The sequence below is a fragment of the Phytophthora infestans genome, genomic scaffold, assembly GCF_000142945.1.
Source record: "Phytophthora infestans T30-4 supercont1.12 genomic scaffold, whole genome shotgun sequence".
Lineage (NCBI taxonomy): Eukaryota > Oomycota > Peronosporomycetes > Peronosporales > Peronosporaceae > Phytophthora > Phytophthora infestans.
Window position 1 is genome coordinate 425268 of NW_003303747.1, and position 18357 is coordinate 443624.

Below are 18357 nucleotides of genomic sequence, written 5' to 3' on the forward strand. Positions count from 1 at the left end.
TTGTCGCTTTTCATGTGGGCGAAATAAATCTGAAGTACATCACCTCTCCATTCCATATGTGAGTGCCGGATTCTAAAAGCATTGGAAGAGCGACACATAAGATTTCATGCTATCACCATATAGGAGTGTGCAAAGCTCATCTCCTTGCCAAGAAATGCAACTATTTTACCGCATAAAAACCGGTACAAATCGAACATCAGCGGATCTTTGCCAGTCTTGATCTCACTGACGCCATTGGACGCATCCTTGGCCAACTTGTGCTTTAGACCCTTAAAAAGAGAGTTAACTCCGTTTCCAATGTCTTGCTCATTGTCTTACTGAAGTCCCGAAACAGGCTAAAGAGACCTGCTCTGTGCGTGCTGAGAGCGGAGTACCTAAGCGCTCCTCCATCCTTTCGTTTAAGTGTGACGAGCCAGGTGACGAAGTCCTCCGCCGTCAGGGTGTCAAAGTCAAGAGGAGCAATCCGGGGATCCTGGTTGACTGCCTCCTTCACGCGTGCCCGTAGTTGACTGGTAGAGTAGACAGCAGCAGCGCCGATGCATTCGGCAAACTGGGGTGCGATGAGATGCCCTTTGGTTTGTACTGCCCAAGCCAGAAAACGACAGTAAGAGCTTTGATAAGTGGCGCGAGAGCGGGCTGTTACGGTGTTCTCGCGAATCTGGCGCACTTGCTCTCGTAAAGAGCTCCAATCATACTCCTCCATTGCAGCTCGATTCTTGTCTGCTGTACTTCGCGCGAATTGCGATTTGCGATCATCGCCACACGTTTCACAGAAAATAAATACCTTTTTTTTAAAAAATGTCGGACACAATGTCTGACTCTTAGCGTTCAATGTCGGCCAAATTTCGGGGAATGAGGATTCGATTGTTCTGTACACAGTCGAACTAATCTAGGGTTGAGTATGGTGACCCGAAATGGAAAAATGACACCAGGTGAGTGGATACATGAAAGTTGTGACAGAAAGTGTAAAATGATCACAGACGAAGATGGTGAACACAGCTTTCGTACCGACTCACTTACTGTCGCAACTTGGCATTCAGCAAATCCCTTGTTGGTCGGTGGGAGCCAATCCCAATTGAAAGACGATACCGGTAATCACAGAGCCCCCAGTCTAGTTTATCCCGATACTGTTGTTTTCATCCACGCAGAGTAGGCTCCTTGACGTTAGCTCTCGCGAAGCGTCTGCTGCAGTCCATTCTGGATAAGCTTTCCACTTTTCAGCAGCTCTATCTTCTCTCTCTCGGCCCGCTGGGTGCACGTGCGCTTGGTCATCGCGCCCTTAATTCGGGATTGGCCATCGGAACCAGCCGTTCAAAACGAATCAGACTCAGATAATTCAGATTAACTCGCGCGACTTAATCTGACTCAGGGAGAAAGTCAGATTAGCTCGCGCGAGTTATTCTGACTCAGGGAGAAAGTCAGATTAGCTCGCGCGAGTTATTCTGACTCAAGGAGAAAGTCAGGTTAGCTCGCGCGAGTTATTCTGACTCAAGGAGAAAGTCAGGTTAACTCGCGCTAATTATTCTGACTCAGGGGGATATATTACAAACACAGCCACGTCGTGTAATAGGCCTGCAGATCGCTCACTGGAAATCCATCCATTTGCTGCTCAAGTACGAGCTGGGCTAGGTGATCCGGACCTGTAGCGGTGTATTCGTGTGGCTCACCAGACACTGGTATTGCATGAAACCGTGTTATGCTGCAGAGGTCGCAGTACTGAGTATAGACGCGCACGTAAAACTCGTACTGTACAGACCTCCCATGAGATAAGGCGTAGTCTTGAACAGCATGAAGAGCATGTGAAGCAGTATCAAAAGTCATTCCGACCTGAATAGTGTTTTCCGCATCGCCGCTGTCCAATCCATCAGCGATGTCGTCGATGTCCTCCGTCATTTTGCGGCCCTCAGTCGTAATAAGTGGTTTTAGTACTTAAGAGTTATGACGTATTGCGCGCTGTATACCAAGTTGCGAAGTGAGATTAGTCAAAGAGTCCTCAAACTATCCCTATCTACGAGCTCCTGCGGCAGCAGTACCTGTCCTTCATGCTGCTGCTTCAGTAGCCGCGTGCCACGGCTATGCCTGGTCGCCGGCGTGTGCCGCCCGCTCACTGTCGCCAGTCGCGTTGCCGATATGTCTTGGAGGCACGCGAGAGCGAAACACGAGCCATCGAGGCACGCGCCTCCTCTCAGTATCGGCTGAGTCTGTTCAGGCAATGTCGTCTGATACTTGGTGTGCCATACTCCACAAGAGTGTACGATTTGGGTATGGCGAACATTAGTATACAACGGGTTTTTGGGTTTAAGTCCGGCCCACCTTTTTTCAGCCATTCAATCATTTAGACACACATTGTGACGTTTGTTCCCTAATTTCATCACTTACTGACGCGGGTTTCACTTGGTACACCTACCGGCGATACCGACCCCACTTTGCTCACGTTTTGGCACACCTTTAACTTTCTGTCACAACTTTAGTGTATCCACTCACATTTTGTCATTTTCCCGACCCGAAATACGTCCCATCCATAAAAAAATTCAACACTGTCAGCACGCTGTTGATCTTGCGGTCGTGATGACTGTATGGAAAGCCCAAGGCGCAACTTTACAACGGGTGCTCCTTTTACTTGAAGGCTGCCCATATGCACCGAATGGAGGCTCGAGCGTGTATAGGTTGGGTTATCACGTGTTCCTGATGCAACAAAACTGAAGTGTTTTCCATTATCAACACTCTACAGGAAAGACAAACTTGCCCCACATTTTCACAATAAAGTGGAGAATGGATGTTCAAACTGGAAACCTCGTCCAGATTGCACTGTATAATTGATATCATACCACAATGCTACCTCCCAGACTCAACGTTCCACAACGTACCTGGTTTACTAAGTGATCAATACTACTCATATCATTAAAAAAAAACGTACCTGGTTTGTTTGTTTGTTTGCTACTGGATCTGATTTGGATTTTGTAAGCAAAAACAAACGTTTGAATAGTCTTCGAATTACGAATAGGTTGTCAACAACTAACTGCATGTACTAATCGAGCAGTAGAACGCCCCGTGCACTTGCATCCCACCGGCGCGTCTCGAATGCGTAGTCGTTACCTTCCAGCACATTATCCACGGCCGTTGCCACGTCCCAGATAATCCGACACCGGCCGCGAACAACGTGGTCCAACTCCACGATCACATCGAAGATCGGATTACCTGCTCGCTGAGTCTGCAACTTTCCCTTGTTCAACGACTTTGCCTCTTTATCGCCAATTGTAACCTGTTGAGACCCACCTACTAGACCTTTCAAGTCTGGATTCTTGATTAACGCTCGGAAATCGCCGTGGGCACTCGCGATCAATCGAGGACCACGCTGACGCACCGTCGACGCAGCCAACACTTCCGCTTTCCGACCGATCTCGTCCACGATCAACGTCTCCACCGTGTGGTTCTGCACGCACTCCACCATTACACCAGCCTGTGCCTCCAGTGACGGTACCATCATGCGACGAGCCCACCCTACACACTCGTGCGGTACCAGACCGTCACCGCCGATCTCGTTCGACGTGTCGATGATGCAGACATTCTCCATCGTTTCGGACACGCATCGTGCTACGTCTCGGATGAGCGTCGTCTTGCCACTGCCTGGATGACCCAACACCAGCACCGACTTGTTAGCGTGTTTATTGCTCAGCAACAAATCTGTCAACACACACGCGGCGTTGCGCAGCGCTCGACCAACGCGCATTGTAAGTCCGTACACCTCGTCGGTCTTGCTGCGCATGACTGATATGCGGTGCCGTTGCCTGTCGATGCCGGCTCGGTTGTCATTTCCAATGCGCATTTCTCCTCCCAGATTCTTTACAACCTCGTCGATAGTCTCCTTTGAAACCACACTTCCGTCTTTTGTAAGTAAAACGCGCTGCTTTTTTCCGGTGTACGCGAAAGGAGCTCGACCAACGTCAATGCAGATGTCGACAAGTCTAAAGTGATAATTATCGACCTCACGGACGGCATCTCGATAGGACCCTGGAAGCAGTTTAAGTAGCGAATCTAGTTCGCATTGCAGCTCCAAGTTTGGGAGTTCAATTGGCGACGCTCCACCTGCACTCGACGTGAGATACTCAAGACTACGCGGTCGGTTATCAGCAACTGGGTCAAACCAAATTGCGGGGTTACCGTGGTTGATAATGGCGAACTCCCATCGACTGCGTGTCGCTTCCATACATTCTGTTTTCAGTGATGCGTTGCACCGTAAATTAGAGAAACAGGTAGCGTACAGCTTCGCGGTTTGAGCCAGCGAGTGTTGGGTTTTCTCAGTTAATGGTTTGGTAGTCCACGCCTCGGAGCTCAGTGGATGCATTCTCGCTTTGAACGAGTGCATACTTTGGGCCAGTTCTGTCGTTGGAGCTGGAGTGCTAGCTGCGGCAATCTGGACAACATCCGCCTTCAAAACGGTATCATTCACTGTGGTTTCGTACAGTAACTGTAAGTCGACGCAATTTACGAGAATGGGGTCCTGCAATCCGTAACAGTGAAGCCAGTACGCGACTTGGTGGATATTGTGCATCACTTTAACGACTGACGGATCGCTGAGCATGGCAATCAACCCAGTAATGATTCGAGTCTTGCTAAGCGATGATAACACGAGCATCACCGCAACGTCACCGGGTACATCACTGGAGATCGCGATAGCCACCGCTTGGTATCCTGGCTCCTTCTGATTGACGTCTGAGTGCGCTGCAAACTGAAAGTACACACCAATAGTCGATGCACCTGCGGGGACAAATGTGTTCTTGTTCTTGTGCAGGAAACTCTGCAATTCAAGTTCTTTGGTGATAAGCTTGATGGGCAACATCGCTTCAGTTGGTTTCGCAGCAGCAGATGCATGACGTTGTACAACATGTCGATTGTTTGCTGTACTGGGTTTTTTGGAAGCGGAGCTGGAAGGTTTTGGTGTGGCGTTTGGGGGCTTGGGAGCTGGTGGATCTTGCTTGATGGAGGGTTTTCTTTTCATACGCATAACGGGCATCTGCATTGTTGACGCCATTTTTACTGCCGAGCTCTCCAGTTGAAGAATGGCTGAGTTTTATCCTCGCAGCTTAAGCCGCGTCAATTCCTGTCATACACAACATGGCAGTTGGTAATCGTGTGCCGTGCCATCACTCGGCGGCATTAAAATATCTATCGTCAGTCATAAACCCTCAAGAAACCCATGAATCGCTCCTACTCTCTTGAATTCCCCGACAAGAATGAGTTTGCCAAGTGGGTGGTAGCGAAGGCCACCTCCACTCTAGTGACCTGCCATGGTGACATCAAGGTGTACCGAGAGGAGTTGTTGAAGTTTGCGGGACGTTGGCCAACGACTTATCTGAAGAAACTAGACGAAACCCGCGAAGGCAGCATCAAAACGGCTTATGAACACCGCAAGAATGAGCTAAATGACAGAGTTTCCTCGTTGCGAACGCAATTCGCATCGCTCACCGATCCGTTGTTCTCTGTCAGCTCTCAAGCTAAACCCGGCAAGCGCTACGTGGCTGTGCAAACGCTCCGATCATTCGTTGAGGAGCTTCAGCAAAATGACGAATTATGGAGCCGAATTGATTCGCCCACCAAGTTTGCCTTGTCTCTTCCGCTGCGTAAGAAGTACGACATGCAGCAGCTTGTTCGTCTTTTGGGGCGAGACGTCAAAGCGGTCTGGTGTGACGCCATTGAGCGGGTGTTCTCGAAGATGCAAGAAGGCCTTGAAGACTCGAAAAGTGACGACGGTTTGCACGCACTCGTCCGTGACCAGGTGATCGCCAAGGAATTTCGCGCTCTCCTGAAGCAGTGGGTTTGCCATAAGGCGGCACGTCGAGTGGTGATTACTCCAGAAAGCAGGAATGGAAGAGTTTACTGCCAAATGGAAGAAACTCCAATAAAAGTGAAGGAGCTCAAGTCCACACGAGGCAGACTAGGACTTGACCAGTCATCGGATGAAGGTACCAACGATTTATCCAGCATTCGTCCCGAAGGATATCCAATCGTGGCTTCCCGCAACAGTGGTGAAGTCGGACAGCCGACGGCGACGAATTCGGTTACTATTCACGCCCGTAACTTCGAGAGCGGCAAGCCTGAAGATCGTGGATTATTCGCAGTATTTGGCTCTAACAAGTGCGAATTGCGGCGGTGGTTTGGCTAGCCTGGAATCGACTAGTGAAGACCGGCGTTGCCTCACTCCCTTCATGTGCTCTTGGTTCATGCACAAAAGTTGAGTGTGCTTGAATCTCTGAGTGATGAATCATTACGATGCTCGACTTTATTTTTTAGCTCTTAAGTTGAATGACGAGTCTTTTTTCATAATTTAGCGAAGAGACGCTGGCATTTTCTCGAACTAACTTGACAATGGCTAAGCGCCACGCACTTGACCTGCAAGTGCTCAATGACCGCCCTATCACGAAGAAACCCAAGCGAATGTCCATCACTCCCCTTGCCCCACAGCAACGGATGAACAGGTCATCACGTCATGATATCTACGACGATAAAGAGCAAAATATAGGACACTACTCACGAAATAAGCGGTTGGCCAATTCAACTAGCGATTCTCCTCTACGGGGAAAGGAATTATCGCAGTTCGAGTCTTGGCTCAAAGCTCCGGTCGAAACTCCAGCAGTACCCGGTGCAGGAGCTGCAAAACGCGTCCGAGATGACGATTTACGAATGTTTCGAGACAAACGCGTGCTCACTCACCCGCCGATTTTTCCAGTTGAGGAGAATAATACTACGAGAATCTCAAGACGTTCGCGGTCGCCTAATGACAGACCTCCTCGAAAGACAAGGCGCCCTGTAGATGGGGTGTTCAAGCGCAGTTTGGCTCGAGAAGCTGCTGTCTCACTGCCATCGATCGTGAGTCCGACAAGCAAGGATAAAGTTGTCATGGAGTGGCTGTTGGCAGATTGCATAGGGTAAGCTGGGGTTACTGAGATTTACTGCATCCTATGGACTAAAGTAGTTGATACTTTGCTTGATAGCAAGGCTCGTGGTGTAGGAGCTATGCATGGATCGCCTACACAACCAAACGACCAGCATCTTGATAAAGTATCGAGCCCCAGCGATTGCATTGTACTGCCGGACCAAGTTTTTTACGAGCAGAATTCGTATGAAGCTCTTGCTAAAGTTGATCTCAGTGACTGGGTATCATTTTGCTCCGAAGATGGTCCAGTTGTCACTCAGATAGCCGCGAAGCTCTCTCAACGATGCACAGACTTGAATCTAAGTGGCTTGGTGGCACTAAACCGGGCGAAAGGTGCGCGTGTTGAGAGATGTTGGAGACAGTTTTTGTTTAAGAGTACTAATTTCCTTTCGTAGACTTTACTTCATTGCTTAAAAACTGTCCCAAGCTGCAGCGTCTTGTATTGGCCAAGTTTGAGAACATACCGGTGAGCTCTTTCATGCACGTTGTAGTAGATGGTGGGATGTTTACGAGTCGTGTCTGATTGTGGTGAGGCTATTTTTTTTTTCCTCGTAGAAACAAGTATTTCACGCCATTGCACACAGATGCGCATCGATTCATAATTTGTCGTTAGTTGAAAGTGATTCTGTCACCGATGACTTAGTTGGAACAATTGCTGAGGCTTTTACGAGATTGTCGAGTTTAAACCTCAACGGGTGTGAACATGTGACCGACTCTGGAGTGTTGAAGCTACTGAAAAAGGCGTCGCGTTTGGAAAGAATCCATCTCGACCACTGTTTTTTCATCTCGGATGCAGCAATAGTCCCATGGATGAAAACGCGGGGAGCACATCTGAAAACAATCTCAGTTCGTCATTGTGCTAAAGTCACGGACGTTAGTATCAAGGAATTGTTCTCGAGCCAGCCTCGGCTACTGGAGGAGCTGAGCGTGAGCTACTGTGTAGACGTCACAGACGAATCCTTCGAGTGTCTTTACTCCGTTCCCCGCTTCTTCGAGAATCGTGCAGTCAGCACTTACCCCAAACTGGTTAAGCTCGATGTCTCTGGGTGTACATCGCTGACCAGTTTGAGTTGCTCTTGGATCGCTGCTGCGTGTCCACTGCTTGAAAGCTTTAAAGCGTCTGGCTGTATCAGGCTCACTGACAAGGGATTGATCGGTCTAGCCGGACTATTGAAGCTGGAAGAAGTTGACCTTTCTGGCTGTGTGGGCTTCACTGATGCAGGATTTGACAGGTTTTTCCGAACTGACGGCATCAACGCACAGACTCAAAGACCAGCAGAAGTCGCGGTCTCAAACAGCTTCAAGCCACTCAAGCAACTGATCCTATCGAACAATCCGAACGTGGGTGAAAAGGCGCTACTCGCAGTGATCGGCACGTCTTCAAAGCTCCTGACATCACTCGACATCTCCCGAGCTGGGACAATTCCCGCCTCCGTGCTCGTCAGACTTGTGAAAGCTGCTCAGTCACTCTCTGAGCTACGACTTCAAGGTCAACATGAAGTATGCCGAGCCGTGCTGACCCATTTGGCCAGCTGCAACAAGGTCTTACGAGTTCTTGACCTCCGAGATTGTGTACAAGTCGATGACCTCGCCATTTACCCAGTGATCGTCATGCAGTCCCTGGAAAAGCTCTACCTTTCAGGTTGTAGCAGGCTTTCCAGTCGTGGGTTGCAGAGTCTACCAGAAAATATCACCCACCTCGAGCTGCACCATCATAGTCTAGACGGCGCGTGCTACCGCGTTCTCAGTGATCGTCTCCACAACCTCGAAGTACTTGATATATCTCACTGTGAAGACATCGATCCTGCTGGACTGGCAGTAATCTGGAACAAGTGCCGCTTCTTACGCCATCTCAACGTGTTTCAGTGCCCATTGATCCAGATTTCCGACCTAAACAAGCTACTTCGCAGCCGCTCTGATAACCCATACGGGCTTGAAGTAATCGTCGATAATGAGGAGACATTCAAAGGACTAGCAGCTTCTGATCCAGATGCAGCGACGAAAGCTCGAAGGCGAGAGAAACTGCTTGGAGATTCTGTCAAAAGTGTCAAGTTAGCGGCCACACTTCAAGCTCGTTTTCGAGTTAGACAACGCGCTCGTGAGGAAACGAGCGAACAAGATGATCGTGAATGGGAACAATTCTGCGCTGCTTTGGACATCCAGCGCGTGTTCCGCGGTTATCGGTGTCGAATGAAGTACAGTATCACGCGACGCAAAGTAGTTAAAGCAGTGATATTGACCCAGTATCGTTGGCGCAAGAGGCGACATGATCGACGCGTACGACGGGCACAGAGTTACTGGACCAGTCGCTCCGAGCTCAAGGTGTTTAGAGCGTGGAAATCGCTGCTTTTCGAGACGAAACGAGAGCAGAAGCGTGCTCAAGCTGCGCTAAAAGCGGCAAAGGCTCTCAATTTCTGGGGGCAACACAGAGTGCCAGTATTTTTCAGTGCTTGGAAGCAGTTCGTGCATCATAAACGAAGCCATGCTAGGAAAGCGCTAGTGTTCTGGAAATGCCAGTCGTTGCCCCGCGTGATTGGGACCTGGCGTGCACTGACAGCGAAGGGAAAATTGCGCCGCCAACTGGTCACCAAAGTGTTCCTGAACGCAGTCCCACTTGAGACTCACAACTCGACATCGCAGCTGGAAGGCAGAGTAAGTTTTAGTAGCCTCTTAGACTTGGACACACATTCCTTTCTAATCGCTTCTTCCTGAACGCTGCACAGACTCGGGCGAACGTAGCTGCGAAGCGATTGGTCTGGCGTCTGTGGCTCAAGTTTGTGCGGGATCAGAAGCTTTTCCTGCTAAAGGCCACTATGTCCATTGTCAGTGGGGTAGGGACTCTTCCACCGTGTTATTCGTGCATTTTTCCATCGCTTACGCTTGCGTGATATGTGCGTGTCACAGAGCCTAAGTCACTGGGCATTCCGTCAATGGCACCAAAACGCACAGCGTGAGCGCCAACTACGAGACAAATATCGCCGTTTAGCAGGCAAGATCTTCCACCGAGACAAGCTGCTGGTCTGGAATGCTTGGATAGAATTCGTGCGTCAACAGCGAGCGAAACGACGAGCATTCGCGAAATTTTCGAGCAATACCGTGACGAAATGTTGGCTGCGTTGGCGTAAATACCACGAGGATGTTCGAGCTGCTTCTGGCCGTGTAGTAGCTCGACTAAAGATGATGAACGCCGCCAGAGCTGTGAGTACCTGGTACGAGTTCACACAAGAGCAGATTGAGATGCGCAATCGACAGCGCCGAGCAATGGCGTTCTTCATGAACGGCACACAAGTACGCGTCTTCGCGGCTTGGGCAGCGCATACAGAGTACGCTAAATACTGTCGAAAGCGAGTGCGAGCCATGATGGCCAACGTGCAGTTAACCTTCACATTCACAGTCTGGCTTACTCAGATTCGAGAGCTCCAGCATGCACGGCGAATGGCTACACGACTGCAGGGCTATTGGCGGGGCGTGCTAGCTAGAAGACAAGTGGAAAACCACTTCATGTACATGGTTTGGGCCACTGTTATGATCCAGAACGCCTGGCGTGGTCGCTTAGATAAGGCTCTGCTACTTGCAGCCACTCGAAAGGCGCGACTGCGAGAATATCTGCGTGCAGAACGTGAAAGAGAAGCCATGGCTGTTGAAGAGACCCATACGCGCCAAGTGGAGCGTGAACTCCGTATGGTTGTTATACTGCAGCGTCGATGGCGTGGTGTAGCAGCTCGGCATTTACTTGAGGAAGTTAAGCGTGCAAGGTTTATACTTCGCAAGCAGCAAGAGGCGGAAACGCAGGAACTTGTGCGAGTCCAAGCACGACGAAGACAACTGGAACAAGAGCGTCTGGAGCGCGTAAGGAACCTGGCCGCTGTCACAATTCAGCGTCATATCCGCGGGTATTTGGCACGTCAATGGTTCGCCTCGCAGAAGGAATTATTGGTCCACATTCGCTCTGCCTCACGCTTACAAGCGGTGCACCGTGGTCGCATTGCACGTAGACGTACATCTGCTCTCAGGCGAAGTTATATCACCCGGATGGAGGTACTGACACGTCGAGCAGTGGAAGGAAAAATGCTGCGTACTCTCGGCGCTCCAACGCGCCCGACGCAGCGAGGACTGCGTAGTTTCTTGGCGTTTTTTGGCCTTGATCCTGCCACATTTCTCACTGACATTCGCTCGGTGTTTCGTGAAGTTCGGGAGGATTTTGACGAGCTGCGAGCCTTTTTCCAATTCATCAAGAAGAAAGTGAACGCCAACGCAGTCAAACAAATCCAAGCGCAAGCTGCGATTCTAGAGAAGCCTCGACAACGAACGTTCAACTTGATGCGCTTACAGAGCAAGTCGCAGGCGGGTCAGCGATATCTCAGTCACTTTGAGCAGCTGGTGACTAGTACTGCAGACGAAAAGCGACGCGAAGAAGAGCGCGTGGACCGTGGTGGTGCCGTTCGCGTCGTGTTACCTGGTCATCCACGTTGTGGCGAGACGGCATTTGTGCTGAGTGTGGCTGATGGTGTAGCTCAGGTGAAAATGGATTTGGATGGAGAGCTTGAATTCTTCCCCTTGATCATCCCGTCGACAAAACTTGAACCTGCCAAGCGCGTTCTTCACCGTGTCCCGGAGTTGGCGTTCTCTGCTGCTTACGCCATTAGCGTCGCTGGGTCTGACGGAGAGATCAGCGCTAAATGGAGACAAGAACTCGAAGCGTACGCCGCATCCATCGCTGAGGAGTCCAAACGTTATTGTGCAGCTCGAGTGATTCAGTGTATGGCTCGAGTTTACTTCGCTCGCATGCAATATCAACGGGAGCTGGAGCTTCAAGGCGTGAGCGCTGCCAGACGCCAACAAGCTCTGCTTCGTATGCTGAAGACACTACGATGTGCGAACACAAGAGTGGCGCGGATGCTTGTGATGTTGCAACTGGTACGACCCATGGACATCCCCCCTGGTCTTCCAGACAAACCTCTAGGCATCCAGAAGATCATCAATCGTGTCCAGCGCTCTATCGCTCGACGTCGTGAGCTGGAGCAAGTGCTGATGAGACTCACGCCTCTGGAATATAAAGGCGCATTGGTCAATGATCAACGGGGACCTGTGGTCCTACCAGCGCCGTATACTCGCTTCATCGATCGACTGCTGCTGTACCCCTTACGCTTGGTACAACAAGCAACAACTGTAGCAATAGCCAAGCGACTAGCGAAGCGTGGACAAGCTGAACTCGCTGCTTTTATCGGCGGCGCTGCGTTTGCAAAGACTTTCGAGGAGGAACACGCCAAAGCTAAGAAACATTTCTTCCCCCAACTCGCCAACTGCTCGTTCTGTGCTTCTGAGGGTTGGGCTCTAGTCCACGGCGTCTTCCAAGAGCGACTGGTAGCTGTGTGGGGTGCCGAAGAACAGAATGATTCGCCTCAAAAGTTCCGTACTGCAATGGTACCGCATGGCTGGGGTGTAGCCCATTTCTTGACGGGGCAAGTTCATTCTGCAAAAGCACCAGGGGACACCGCAGTGGCGACAATCGCTGCAGTGGCCACCAAATGGAATTGGCTGGAGCGCAACTCGATCGAAGCTCGCTATAAGAAGCTACGGATCGTCAAGGCAGTCAAAGCTCAAGAACGCGAAGAGCGACTGGAGGCTCAGGTACTCGAACGTCAGGGTATCTGGAACGCAAAGCGCTCACGTGAAGGCCCTCGAGGGTACGCCAAGCGTCATGCAGAGCTCAGTGTTCTCGAGGAGAATACCATCGCTTTCCTGGCTCAATTCAACCGTGAAATTGCATGGAGAGATCGTGAAGAAACGCGCCTATTGCAAGAAGAAGCTCGAGGGAACGCACAGGCCAAGAGAGAGCGCACGGAGCTCATAGCGCAAGGTCAAGCACTTCATATACTCCAGCAGCAGAAGCCAGAAGCAGTAGTGGACGTCCAGATCGTGGCTACTCGGAAGTCTGCGCTGGAATTTTTGTGCGTTGGTTGCTTTATCGAGGTGGAACTAGATGACGAGAACTGGTACGAAGCCCGAGTGGAGGCCTTGGACCCGTTTGCTACTTGCACAGCGCAGATGTTGTACACGGAGGACGACAAACGCGAGACAATCAAACTCATAGAAACGATCAAGACGGAAGAATCCCCACAGGATCGTGGCATGCTTACAGTTGCTCAGATCGCCCTCGCTGCCCAGCAGAAAGCAGCTTCAGACGCCATTCCGTTCCGCAAATGGCGAGCAGGGAAAGCTGTGGATGTGCTTTGGGAGGCTCCACTGGAAAACGGTGCTCCAATAACACAGTACGTCGTGGAGTGGAAAGACGAGAGTGGCAATGGAGGTCTCGCTGGCAAGGCCATTGTGTCGAGTAACAGCAGTTCTTTAGATTGTTGGCATATCTCGGGGGCCTCACAAGTTGATACTGAAATCCAAGAAACCAAAGCTCTCAAATCCACACCTTCAGTACCGACAAAAACCACTTTATGGCCGATTCTTCCCGAGTGTGAACAATCGATGCGTGTCCGTATCGCAGCCCAGAACGTCCAGGGTGTCGGTCTTGCCAGTATGTACATGGAGTTGCCTGAAGACCTGACGGAAGTGAGCTACGTGACTGCAGTTCGACTCAAACGACCACCTATTGACACGACACCACTCGAAGCGCGAGAAACCACTGCCATGAGTCTGGAGGACACTGCAGCTCAGCAACTTCGAGTGGAAATGACATGTACTGTGTGTCGTATGCCGGGATTCCGCTCAATGGAAGAAGTGAGCGAGCACATTTGTCGGAATCATGCAGTTCCACTCATTTGTCCCTTCCGGTCTTGTGCCCACGTTTGCGCTTCGGAGCGAGCACTTCGCTATCATCTCTGGAATTCCACAGTGAACCATCTTTCCCTAGAAGAGAAAGCAAGCGCCTTCTTCGTTGAAATTTTCCAGCTCTCCCGACAGTACTGCTTCCGCAAACCGCGACGACACTTGGCGCCTGGACGATCCCCACTGACTCATCAATCGACTCTAGCAATAACACCACCACGAGATGAATACGAACGCGCCGATAGAGAGCAAGCCCAGATCGAGGAGGAAGTATATCTAGAAGGAAAGTTCCAGGACGCAGTCAAAGTCTGGCTGGCTCGTGGTCGAAATCTCCAGGAGAAGAACTTGTCTAAGCATGAAATGCAGGAGCGACGTGAGCGCGAGAATCGCCTGGAGACGCCGTCACCGCTTTACGGTGTCGACTTTGAGTCTCCAGAGATGAATGTCGGTCGACGCAATGCCGTGTTGGAAGCCATTCGGGTGTTGGAAGAGGATCTGGAAGCTTTCAGAGCTGAGATGAACACGCAACTTGACGTTCTGCGCCATGAGGAAGGCGAGTTACAGGACTACATCGCTCTTAAAGCCAAGCGTATCAAAGCCAGCGGAGGTGAAGAATGGCAAAAGCAATCGCTTAAACGCGAGCGGAAGAAGGCGGAGGCGTCACTGGCTCAGGTTCGGGAGAAACTAGCGGCGCTGATCGCCTCATCCGAGGAAAGAATCGCCATGATGGAGAAAGAATTGGAGCGCTTGGGAGCGATCGAGAAAGCTTTCGTACCGTACATACATCAACTCATTCGGACGCTGCGCATGCGTGCTCTAGTTCAGGAGACGCACAAACTGGGGTCTGATATTCTTGAGAGGCACCGCACTCTCTTCAATCAGTATCAGGAGGATCTACGCAACCTGTTGGAACGTATGGACAACCAAGTGGACATGTTGAATGCCTGGAATGCCATGATAGCAGCGCGGAAGAAACAACTGGAAGCGCTTGAAGAGGAATTGCGACGTCTGCAGCTGCTGCATGTGGCCGAGCGACAGAAGCTGAGACAGCAACGCGATGAAAGGGACGAGGCCTATTTACTGGGGAAACTACGGCAGCAACAGGTACGTATTGTGTATCGTCGGGAGCGCGCTGAGAAAGAGGCGATGGCTAGAAGTGCAATGACGCGAATGGAGCTGGCGTTGGAGAATGCGAAGGCCAAACGCGAGGCCGCCGAGCCCGCTGCAATTGGCGACGAACTGAAAATGTCGCTACGTTCGCTTCATATTTCCAATCACGATCTCACTCTGCACGGACGCTTTTTAAACGGCAAAGCTTCTGATGCGGAGTATCTTCGTGACGACGTTGGAAAACAGGCAGATGGTGCTCCTGTAATAGATGCTGCTCATGTTACGGGTGATGGCAACATGACACCTTCGGGTCAAGCTACTTCTGAGTCTAACCCTGCAGCAACAGCAGTGGTCGAGAGCGTTGTGAATAACGTAGCTGTCGGTGAACCAATTGCAAAGTCAAAGCCTCGACGACGAACACGGCAGGAGAATAAACCGAAGCTTCGGGAGCTGGCACATACGTACGTGCGTTTGGAGTGCTCGTTCCAAGACGGGCAAATTCAAGGCCACGTGATAATCGAGTACAACGACGGCTCCATCTACGAAGGTCCGTGGGTCGAAGATGCCAGCGCTAGTGGCGTAAAGCCTTTCCTCTCCAGTGCTGGAGCTCATCCTGACCCACCACGTAAAACTCGCAAGCCAGCGCACAAACACTGGGGGAAATTCACATGTCGAGACGGTACAATATGGGAAGGTGAAGGTGTCGACAACTTCTTCTCGCCTTTCAGAGCTAGTGGCGCAAATTTTCGCGTGACGTCGTGTCCTGCCACTCACATCTACGAAGGAGCCGTCAGTCGCGGTAAATTCCATGGGCTGGGCATCCTACACATCCGATTGGTCTTCGCTCGAGGCGAGTACGTCGGCGAGTGGAAAGATGGACAACGTCACGGCTACGGCATCGAGCGGATGGAGAACGGCGAGCTGTACGAAGGCTACTGGGCATATGACCATCACAATGGACCTGGTGAACTGGTACTATCCGATGGATCTCGCTACGATGGCTCCTTCCGTCGTGGTCTCTGGCATGGGCATGGTGCTCGCACTCTGACTAATGGTGACCGCATCTCGGGGGAATTCTGTGACGGCTTTTTGGATGGTTCCGGTGCTGTGGAGTTTGCTGACGGACGCCATTATGCAGGGGCAATGCGACGTACACGACGACAGGGTCATGGCATTCTCGTATTCCTAAATGGTGACAGATACGAAGGTTCATTCGAAGATGACGAGATGCATGGCGAAGGGATGTTTATCTCTCGGGGAGCGGGAAGTGAAGGCACTTTGGGTGGGAAGAGTGAGCCTTTGGGACGTCTTGGGCGCTGGGAACATGGTGAACACAAGGCGTGGCTAAGTAAACCCAGCTCGCAGGTAGCAACCGCTACATTTGTGCAATACTTTGGCGTTATGCATCGCGAGAATGGCTCGGGGGAACTAGAACTTGATCTGCTGCCCAACAAGTTCCGAAGTCCATACGCTGTGATGATAGCGAGGCAGTTGCCTACTTTACCCGAAGGTGTGGATCCCGATGATGCTTTCGTCAAGGCTGTGGTCCATCTGCTTGCAAAGACACAAAACGTCATGGTCGGCGCTGATATGCTCGAGAAAACTTCAATGGATCATGCAGCCGTCGTGAAGGCGATCGAAGAGCACGAACCAGATCTGGAAAAGCTGCGGAACGAGCAGGAGCTAAGTGCTCGTACCATGAGAGAAGCCAAAGCGCGTGTCACCACGTTAACAACCGAATTGAACGAAGCTGAAGCTCAGGAAGAATCCATGCAGGTCAAAGTGGAGCAGTTCTGGAAACAAGATCGACAGCAACTCGAGCGTAAGTACCGAGAAGCTGTCGATGGTCTGCATGAGCTGGAACCAATGGACTGGTACAGACTCCGGTCGGCAAAGCTGGACGATACGTTCATGTCGATCTTGAAAGCTTTCTGCGTGCTCCTCAACTTCACGTCCAACTTCCAACTGGAACTGGAGGAGAAGCAGAGGTGTGAGAAGCTGGCAAAGTTCGAGATGGAGAAGCTTCAGTTGGGTGATAAAGCTGCCTTGAAGCCTCCTCCTGAGCTGATAGAGTTCCCGTCACGTCGAGATGTCTTGCGTCTGTTGTCGAACAGCGACGAAAACGTCATTTTGGGTGATCGCGAAGGTTTGATTCACAGATACGCGGTCAAGGCGCTGTACGTTTTGCCACTCTTCGATGCGTACTCGTTCGCTGAGGGGATTCGGAGAGCTCGACTGCTCTCACTTACCAGCGTTATCCACCATCCACGTCTTCGTCCTAGTAACTTCCAACTGCACACTGCATCACCAGCGCTTGCAGCCACGTGCGTCTGGGTCCGTGCCGCCTGTCAATATGCCTCCAAGGCTGCTGAGATCGCTCCAACCGTACAGAGAGTTAACGCTCAACGTCTGATCTTGCTCCGTATGCGTCAAGAACTGGCCGCTGAACGAGCTACTGAGCGACAGGCTATTGAGGCTGCTGAAGAGGCTCGTATCAAGTTTGGCAGCGCAGAGAATGCCGTGAGGATGATGCAAGAGACTCGAGCGAGACTACGCAAGGTACTGGATGACCTCGACGCACTCGATCGTGCCGAGAGTGAACCCATGACCAAGCAGAACATTACACGCCCGCGAACAGGGATCAAATCTGTCGAAATCGATGAAGATCTTAACAGACGCGAGGATAATTCAAGTGACGTAGAGCGGGATACTGTGGAGTCTAGTCATGAATCGAAAGAGGCGGTGCTGGAGCGGATCCTGTCGCACGCAGCGCTAGCTCAAGAGTTCACCATCCTCAAGCTCGAAGTTCACAAGGTTGTGAGTCGTTATGACGGCATCAAGTCCGGTAAAGTGCCATTGAGTGAGTTCCCTGCTGCTTTTGAGAAGTCGATGCACAAGTCCATTGTGCCAGGGACGTATGGAGTCAAAAAGCTTCGTACTCTGCTTGGTCTATTGGAAGACGTGATCGTGATCGTTCCGCCTGAGCGAGAAGGTGAAGTGGAGACTGTGCAGCTCGTTCCCGAGGCGTCGAGCAGTGAGGACGAAGCGGACACAAGCGAAGACCATCCGAAAGTCAAGCGCGTTCACTACCCAGCGCCACCTCGACTCTCTTTCTTCTGTCGCTCTTGCCCAGGCTTGAGTTTTGCAAAAGAGGGCGAACTGCGCACCCACGAGACCACCAAATGGCACAACTGGAATGCGAATGCCAAACGTCAAGGTCGAAAGCCGCGGAAATGGACAGTGGCGTCTTCATGCTGGAGTGAGGTCTACGACGCAGGCTCGGGCGAAGTTTGCTACTACAATCGCATGGCGCACCCTATTGAGGGCATCCCTGGGATTGGGCAGAAACAACGGGAAAGAGAGTTAGAAGCGCATGAGAAGGACCCCCAGAAAGCTGTCGCCGATCTTGCTGACATGATTTGGAAGCTTGAAAAACAGAAGACCATCAAAGTCTACGAGGCTATTCATGTTATCGGTCTGCTGGTGGATTGAACGTTTTGTGGATACAAAGGCGGGTCGAGCGCTCATTG

The 18357-nt window shown here is 51.2% G+C and overlaps 2 protein-coding genes across 2 annotated transcripts; one reads left to right on the top strand and one right to left on the bottom strand.

Annotated features, from left to right (window-relative positions):
* Positions 1–3028: 3028 nt before the first annotated feature.
* PITG_07813 (uncharacterized protein) lies at positions 3029–4207 on the bottom strand (the record flags this gene model as incomplete). Its single annotated transcript, XM_002903990.1, has 1 exon — positions 3029–4207. The coding sequence occupies one exon, from the start codon at positions 4205–4207 to the stop codon at positions 3029–3031; it is 1179 nt and encodes a 392-aa protein (XP_002904036.1).
* Positions 4208–5197: 990 nt separating this feature from the next.
* Positions 5198–18319, top strand: PITG_07814 (uncharacterized protein; the record flags this gene model as incomplete). The annotated part of the gene is made up of 8 exons (XM_002903991.1): positions 5198–6135; positions 6330–6926; positions 6993–7118; positions 7813–7861; positions 8198–8434; positions 8801–9586; positions 9658–9765; positions 9839–18319. 8 exons carry the CDS (start codon positions 5198–5200, stop codon positions 18317–18319), a joined length of 11322 nt encoding a protein of 3773 aa, XP_002904037.1.
* Between the last annotated feature and the right edge of the window lie 38 nt (positions 18320–18357).